Source organism: Lactuca serriola, chromosome 5, assembly GCF_051521515.1.
Source record: "Lactuca serriola cultivar US96UC23 chromosome 5, Lser_US96UC23_V15, whole genome shotgun sequence".
In the NCBI taxonomy this organism is placed as follows: Eukaryota; Viridiplantae; Streptophyta; class Magnoliopsida; order Asterales; family Asteraceae; genus Lactuca; species Lactuca serriola.
The window spans coordinates 23,248,201-23,257,476 of NC_136412.1; the positions used below are offsets into that span (position 1 = coordinate 23,248,201).

A 9,276-nucleotide genomic window follows, 5' to 3' on the forward strand; every position below is an offset into this window, starting at 1 on the left:
GTTCAAAAAACCTCATAGATGGTCTCTGTGGTTTCAAAACTTCTAACATTTGGTCATTTCGGCTAACTCCGTTACCATTAAGCTGTTAAGTCAGGGGCAATTTTGGCATTTCACTACACAAGACCATTTATGAGGTTTTCAATTACTTTTTTTTAAAATAAATAAATAAATAAAATTTAATATGCAAGGGTCCCATCTCTGTGTGTGTGTGTGTAAATACTCATAAGAAAAACATAGTTGCGACAACCATGGCAGCCAACACATTCGCAACCATGGTGCACATGAATACAAACAACATCACACTTATTCTCATTTATGTTGTTCTTGAATGAACGCTCATACTTCTCCTCCTCCTCAACTCCCTCTTCTCTTTTGTCATCATCAAATTTTCCCAATTATTTGCCCTAAATCCACCCTCTTTGTGGTGTTCTACCCTCCATCGTTTCTTAGAACCCGAAAACAACAATTCCTACCGCAATCTTCTCTACGAACTACATTCCAAAGAGGTTTCCATCTTGGGCTTCTGCCCAAATCACAAAAAATTGGCAGAAATCAAAGAATTATGTGAAGATTGTTTTTCATCTCATCTGGATTTCCAATGCCAAGTGAAACAGAGTGACGGGGAAGATGAAAATGAACAGAACTTGAAGTGTTCTTGTTGTGGTTTGAAGTTTCATAAGAAAAGTTTTGATAGTTTTGTAGTGACTCGGAATTCTTGTGATGTTTTGGAGCACACTAAAAGCGAAGGTTTGATAAAAAGTTCCAATGATAAAGTTGGATCAGATTCGATGGAAGAAAACCTTAAAATTCAGAGCAGAAAAGAGACTCAGATGAATTATGACGAGAAAGATATGTGGGATTCAAATACTTTTGAAATTGAAACAGAATTGAATCAACTTGAAAAGAACAAATATTCAACTTCTGATTTTCTCCCACAAGATCTCGAATTCTTCTTTGATCATAGTGGTAATCAATTAGTACCTATTGAATTAGTTGATTCAACAACGGAGGAAAGTCAAAACGTTTTTGAAGCTGATGAAGATCACGCGTCTGGAGATTACGAAAAAGCTCTAGTAATCCAAAACTACCAGATGACAAGACTTGAATCCACAGAGTTGAAAGAAACTGATAATTCTCTTGTTTTACATGCAAGAAACAGTGAAGTTATTTATGAAAAATCCGATATGTATTTGAGAAACCTCAAGTTTTTACAGATCGGAGACGGTAACTCGTGTAAGCATATCAAATTTTGAGGAAGAAGATAGAGAATATAGGTTGCTGGGTTTTTTTTATGAGAGAGAGAGATATGGGTGGGACCCCTTGCATATTAAATATTATTTATTTAAAAAAAAAGTAATTAAAAACCTCATAAATGGTCCCTGTGTAGTGGAATGCCAAAAATGCCCCTGACTTAACGACTAAATGGTAACGGAGTTAGCCGGAAGGACCAAATGTTAAAAGTTTTGAAACCACAGGGACTATCTGTGAGGTTTTTTGAAGTTAGGAACTAAACTTGATATTTTCGAAAACCACAGGGATCATTTTTGAAGTTTTGTCTAAACAATATTTATAAAATTAAGAATTAAACTTTCGGTTTATATAAAATTACCATATTTTCGTAATTAAAATTCATGGTACTATTAATTGGTAAATATTTTCTAAAAGTAACACCCCTTGGTACAAAACTCTTAAATATTCAGTAGATATTTGTTTCATTCTAACTAGGTGTGAAACTCGTGTATTACAGGGTTTATTAAAAAAAAAGTTTTGATAACCACAAAAAGCATGTTCATAAAAAAATAAGTATTGATTAAGTTTGTGACATTTTGGTAAACCGTATGGACTATTTATGTAATTTGGTCCTAATTAATCTATATTAATAAAATTAATTAATATGAATTCACAAATGGAATGTATTATCTACATTAATATATATATATATATACATTAATTAATATATTAATAGAAAGATGAATTCAAAAATAGAAAGTTATTATGTATATTAATTAATATATTTATAAAATTAATTAATATTAGGTGGCATTTATTATGTGAGATTTGGATAAAAAAGAAAAAAAACTATAAAATTGACAAATGGATATTAAATAATTCAAAAAATCAAAAAAATGACAAGTGTCAAAATGAAAGAGAAAATAACGTAAAATCATTTTTATTTATTAGTGTAGATTTTATACTAATTCTTGATATGCTATTAAAAATATTGTGAGGTCCAATCCCAAGTCCAATTTACGATCAGGCCCGTCGTACAGTTTTTGCTGGATTATATAATACATCAAAATCCACAATTTGCAAAAAAAGGGGGAAATTTTATTACTTTTTTTTTTTCAAAAAATGGCTTCGCCCGGGTTCGAACCGGAGACCTTCAGTGTGTTAGACTGACGTGATAACCAACTACACCACGAAACCTTTGTTGAGGTTACGACTAAAATATATGAATTAAAACCTTTCACAAAAGCAAAAAGTAATCGAGCAGGGACGGGGTTTTATTGTCATGTGTGACGTGTCTACCTTGAACGTCATTTTTGACGCTTGCTTGAAAAGTTCGAAGGTTCTACCATCAGTCAATATTGATATTCTTTTGTATTTCTAACTAATTTTATTTTGAGGAGTTTTTAAAAATAAAGTTTAATTTTCTTATTAAAACCCTTTACCAAATATTTGTAATCCTTTGTGGTTAACTGTTTTTATTTTGATTCAATGAAACAGTTCTTATACCGTTTTAATATTTTTTTAGTTAAAAAAAACACTCACCCAAACCCCACCCCCTCATTTTGAAAATATAAACGACGTCTCCTCTGTTTTCCATCTACCTCCTTCTCCTTCTAGACATTCTTCCGTTTGTTTTGAACATTCTGGCCATTTTAGTAAAATCCCCCAAAAAGAATTTGATCATTTCAAATTATTCATTTATTTGTAATAATGGTTTTTGTGGCAATCTTTTTTCATCATGTCTTACGGAAGGCATAAAATTCCAAGTTCCCAGTCTAATGGAAGGTTGCAAAAACGTGTTTTCCTTCTACTTTAATAAAGTATATGTTTTCTATTGCTGATATTTTCAGTTATACCCCTTCGAATTTTATTTAGAAAGACCTATATATATATATACCGTTTCTCTTCAAATCCCGCGCAACAAGTCACCTTCAAAAAAATTACAAGTTGTATTCATCATCATTGATCATTCGATCCTTAGCTCGACATTGCAAAAAAATTACGCCCAATTGACGGAATCAATGGATAGTTCAAGACAATCTTTGATTCCGAGCTATCTATACTCCAATTCGTTGACAAATCGATTCGACTTCGAGAAATTGGCGGTAAATCAACAGAGTTCTTATGATACTTTGTTGTCCTCGCTTTCTGAATCACCGGATGTTGCGAGTAGAGGTTTTGTGGTACAGGCTCCGAGCGAGCCAGGTAAGATTAAGATGTTCTCGCCGGCGGCTTACGCAGCCTGTGCTGTTGGTGGTAGTTTGAGTTGCGGGAGCACTCATACCGGCATCACTCCGCTAGATGTCGTCAAATGTAATATGCAGGTCATTCTCCACCTCTCTCTTTTGATTGGATGTATGTGTACTTTTAAGGCTGAATATAATAAGATCTGTTGTGATTTGATCACATGATTTAGTAGTGGAGCTTATTGATCTTCGAATTTTATTCTTGTTTCTTCATTCATATGATGGTATTAGGTTTGAAAACCTTGCGATTAACTTGTGAAAGAGTGTAGATGTCTAGATTTGACTTCAATTTAGTTGTGGCTTCAGAAAACATAGAGCTAGATAGTCTTCTGTATTTCCTAATGTTTGTGAAATGAGTTAAACTCACACGAGACCAATAATTTCAAACAATTCGCGAATGGGGTTCAGCATATGTAATCGGTATTGTCATTTTATCTATACCTTGACAATTCAAATGTGTATTTACAGATTGACCCCGCAAAGTACAAGAACATTTCATCAGGATTCGGGGTATTGTTGAAGGAGCAAGGAATCAAAGGATTTTATAAGGGCTGGGCACCAACACTAGTTGGATACAGTGCACAGGGTGCTTGCAAGTTTGGGTTTTACGAATACTTTAAGAAAACCTACTCTGACATTGCTGGACCTGAGTATGCAACCAAGTATAAAACATTGATTTACCTTGCTGGTTCTGCATCAGCTGAAGTTATTGCCTGTGTTGCCCTTTGCCCTTTTGAAGCTGTTAAAGTTCGTGTTCAAACACAGCCTGGATTTGCCAAGGGCCTATCTGATGGTCTTCCAAAGATCATCAAGGCTGAAGGTGTTGCAGGGTATGAATTAACCACTCTACAAACCAACTTTCAAATGCTATGAAACACATATATGTTGAAAGGATTGATTTTCTCACTTGTCATATATATTTTATGTGTACAGGCTATACAAGGGGCTAACTCCTCTTTTGGGACGACAAATTCCATGTGAGTTCATAATTAGTTATAATACCCATTTTTTAAATGCTCTTTTACGCCATTTTATTAGCATAATGTAGCATATTTATTGATTTTCAGACACAATGATGAAGTTTGGATCTTTTGAGACAATTGTGGAGATGGCATACAAGTATGCAATTCCTACACCAAAAGAACAATGTAGCAAGAGTTTTCAGCTTGGAGTGAGCTTTGCTGGTGGTTATGCTGCTGGTATACTCTGTGCTGTGGTTTCTCATCCAGCTGACAATTTGGTCTCTTTCCTCAACAATTCCCAGGGTGCTACTGTTGGAGATGTCAGTATTATATCATTTCAACTTTAATGTTTTATTAAATATCTCTGCTCTATTTTCATGATCTGTGAAATTAAGCATGCATGCAGGCTGTGAAGAAGCTAGGCATGTGGGGCCTCTTCACTCGTGGACTACCACTTCGTATTCTTATGATTGGAACTCTTACGGGTACACAATGGGGTATCTATGACGCCTTCAAAGTTTTCGTTGGGCTGTGAGTTTCAGTTTCTCCTTAAAAAAACAACACAATCTAAACCTTAATTTTTTAAGGAAGATTAAAATTCCTTTATCTGACTTTTGGCTTCTTTTTAGGCCGACTACTGGTGCTGCTCCTCCTGCTGCTGCAAACTAACCCTGCCACGTTGGCATGATAGAATCAAGCGATTTTGTATCTTAAAGGACAAAGAGAACGATTGGAATGCAATAAATAAATAGGTAGAAATGTTATATATATACACACTACGTTTGATTCTTAGTGAGCATATGCTTACATTTATGCACCTTTTGTAAAGGGACATTCTTTATAGGCAACAAAATTAGCACCATTTATGCACCTTTTGTAAAGGGACATTCTTTAGCTTGTAATCTGGTATTTCATAATAACTTGAACTTGTGTTAACTCTATGAGAATAAATGTTTTGGGTTCGGAGTTTTACAAAAAGAACGAAGTTTGAGCTTATAATAACTGGACTGGATTTCTTATTGAGTTTCTTGATCCAAAGATTGGATAGTTATGGAGTATGATTGGACAACCAAGCCCGGCCCATATGTATTTCTAGAGTTGAAATCGAATGCTTGATAGTTTTAGGGTTGAAATCAAATACAGAATCTTGATGTGATTGTAGACATTGTTACAAAATCAATCAACTTTTCTACTTCGTCTGTAGATGTACCACAATCACCCTAATCGTGTGCATTACGTAATCTTGTGTTGAACTCGAATTGACAAAACAAAGGGATTTTGGAAAACCAATTTATGTTTTTAGATTTGGAAGTACATATTTATCACATATTGTAGAATATTAGAATGTATCATTATCAATATATACAACCATGCATGTGAATACAAGATGACAACTATACAACATTAGACAAGATGACAACTACATTAGATATATAGTACACCACAACATGAATCACATGTTTGATATATTTGCGTCATACTCGCATCCAAGTTTAAATTTCTTTATTCAACGATTTTTATAGAATTTTTATGTTACTGAAGCCTTCTAGTTAATGTTTCTCTATCAAACATAGTTTTCATAGATATTTTCAATGGCACAATAAAATTTTCTTTACAAATTTCCTACACAACAATTTGGATAATATATATATATATATATATATATATATATATATATATATATATATATATATATATATATATATATATATATATATATATATATATATATATATATATATATATATATATATTACAACTCAACCACAAGAAATACGGGTATAAAAACGTAAATGAAATGGTCATGGAAACCAAAAACAATGTTAAGGGAGGTTCATTTAAACCTAGGTGGTTGGATGAGGATACGTCAATTTCCTTCAAAATCCCTTTGACACTCGGTCCACTATATCAACTCACACTAGGTTCACACTCATGACTTGACCATGGATAATGAAGGCAAGTATTGAGGTGGAGATGCGACATGAAACTAATAAAAGATCTACTGTTTGGAAATATGTAATATCATAATTTTTCAAAAACAAGATAATCAGATACATTCCTATTATTGTCTTTAACAATAAATCCAAAGACTGTTACGTCTTTCTGAAACTCCTACACTGTATTCATATCCAAACATTTTCTTTACCTGTTCTAATGTCGCGTGTTATAAGATTATGTGGGTTGTGCACATTTAAAACTCTAATTGTATAAGCCTAGGCCTAATGAATTCATAATTTTCATGCAAACATGAACGCGGACCTAAGGGGTATCTAACTTGAGGTGCCTTCCTCCCCAAATTACAAACTTACCACATTTATATTGAATGACATTTTTTTCTTTCCGAAAAATCATTTTTAACCAAAAATCAACTGTACACCAATTTAGTTTAGTACAAAAAGAAATTATACGAGATCCAAGAGACCTTCGTTTTACCCGAAAACTATTATTCAAATATTATCAGTAGCAAATCTAAAATCTAAAAACACATGGTTCCCTAACAGCAAGTATGGATATTTTGAGAATTATTTTTCTTTCTGACCTCCTGATGACTGTACGCTTCACATATTTCCTCATAAAAAAAATTGTTTTTAAAAAAGGTTTAATAAATCTTTCAGACCCGGTTTGAATTTGGAATCACACAAATATCCATTTAAATATCTCAAATCAAGGCTCAGATACCAACTTGTAATGTCTCAAACTTCAAACCAAAAATTTCTTTTTAAAATAAGAGTAAAACAACCAAAACCATTTTTCTTAAAAGCCAAAGTATTAATTTGTTTCATTATTAAAAAAAAACCAAAATATAAAATTTTATCCAAATTATCATAAAAACAAAGAAAGTCTAAAACATAAATAATCAACGATGCGAGTCAAGCTGGGCTCTTCCCCCGATCAACGAAACTCTCTGAAAAATATTTAATCCACAACTGTAAACATAAATCTTAATGAATCTCCCAATATGTTACATACAATGCATACAAACAAGTGACTCATAACCTATCATTGTTCCTCCCTTAACAGTTGATTCACATCCTATCACCTTTTTGTCAACAACATTGGGTATCTAGACTCTCAACCTATTTTCTTTCTGTTGTCATGTGACATATTTATTTTCTCGGCCATTTTAAAACTTTTTATTTATACTTATTTAAAGCAGAGTTTATTTATAAATGTGGAATTTGTCCCATAAAAAGTATTTCTGAAGAAATATTTTTCATTAATTTAAAAAAGTGTGGGATGTCATCACTGATTACAAAACATAAGCATAAACGTGTCTTATAGTATTTTAGACTAACAGTCTACATCTCCTTGAATCTCTCATCTTTTGTGTACCTTTGTACCGCTACTTGTGATACAAAAGAAGTTGAGATGGTTAGGTTGGAAAACCTGGTGAGTACATAGGATTTTCAACCCACAATAATATAGTTAATATGTTTCATTATCAAACAATTAACCCGATTACCCATCCCCGTTTTCTTATATATGTATTCTAAGATCCTCTCTTAAGGATCATCGCCTACATCGCCATTTCTTATATAATCATCATCAATCATTGCATTATATATTTTCATCATTAAGGGCTTCTCCTAATACTCATCACCTATCATCGTAGTTTATATTTCCATCGCTAAGAACTTTTCCTAATGTTCATCGCATAATCATCGTATTGAATACATGGTTCTTACATCGTATGAACTCGCAATTCGTTGGTAGAGTACTTCACATGAATACATGGTTCTTATGTCGCCTGAACTTGTAATTCGTTGGTAGAGTAAATCGCATGAATACATAGTTGTTACATCACCTGAACTTGTAATTCGTCGGTAGAGTACATCGCATGAATACACGGTTCGTGCATCGCCTGAACTTGTAAATTCATCGCCTACAGGTTGCAAACATGCCAGTTTTCCATTGGAGTGTTTAGATTAGTCTATGGTCGTTATCTATACTCTAGTAGATATCTACATCGCAATCATCATGAGTAAGGGTCAGGGAATCTCCTTGTAACACCGTGAATTTTCAAACAAAATTTTCCTTTTGAAATCACATAATTCTCATTAACACATTTCACAAAAATCCCAAAGTATCAAATTAATAAAGACACATATACATTATAAAAATCCAAGATCCTCAAACATAACTCCATCTCATGTATACAATCAAGTCGGCGCCTTCCCGCGATCCTGAGAAGTACCTGAAACACATATCACATAACACGGTAAGCACAAAGTTTAGTGAGTTCCCCAAAATACCACACACATAAATAATAAGCCTCTTATGGCTATAGCTCAGCATGGACCCTACGATCATGCGTCTCGGTGAGGACCCTCCGGTCTCATGGCTCGGTATGGACCCTCCGGTTATGTGTCTCAGTGAGGACTCTCCGGTCTCACAGCTTGGGTTGGACCCTCCGATCCTGTATCACAGTAAGGACCCTCCAGTCTCACAGCTCGGGTTGGACCCTCCGGTCCGATCTTAGAATGCACAAAATAATATAGCATAGATCACAAAGACATAATGCAAGATATCACAATACTAAATATACACACATAAGACCCTTCGGTCATAAAAAGATTACCACTCTAGGTAAGTATAGTGAGAAGACTCACCTCGGATGATGAACAACTCCTATAGATACTGTTGCTGCACACCAGCCTCTAACACTAAACCAAAACCCACAGTTACCCAATTAAGATCTAAGACCAAACCTCACTCATTAGGTCTAAAGATAGCTCACTACCCGACCTACAATTAACTCAAGCTCATTGGGCCCACCAACGCCTAATACTAAATGGACTCTCCCAAGGCCCAACTCTTAAGTCCAAATGGCAAGTCCA

The 9,276-nt window shown here is 34.0% G+C and overlaps 1 protein-coding gene and 1 non-coding gene across 2 annotated transcripts; one reads left to right on the forward strand and one right to left on the reverse strand.

The window, feature by feature from the left end:
- Nucleotides 1-2,353: 2,353 nt before the first annotated feature.
- TRNAV-AAC (transfer RNA valine (anticodon AAC)) lies at nt 2,354-2,427 on the reverse strand. Its single transcript has one exon. It is a non-coding gene; the product is annotated as a tRNA-Val (tRNA).
- Nucleotides 2,428-3,129: 702 nt separating this feature from the next.
- Nucleotides 3,130-5,578, forward strand: LOC145052210 (mitochondrial phosphate carrier protein 3, mitochondrial-like). The gene is made up of 6 exons (XM_079000006.1): nt 3,130-3,554; nt 3,945-4,306; nt 4,410-4,453; nt 4,544-4,758; nt 4,845-4,969; nt 5,068-5,578. Exons 1-6 carry the CDS (start codon nt 3,252-3,254, stop codon nt 5,105-5,107), a joined length of 1,089 nt encoding a protein of 362 aa, XP_078856132.1. The 5' UTR covers nt 3,130-3,251; the 3' UTR covers nt 5,108-5,578.
- Nucleotides 5,579-9,276: the final 3,698 nt, after the last annotated feature.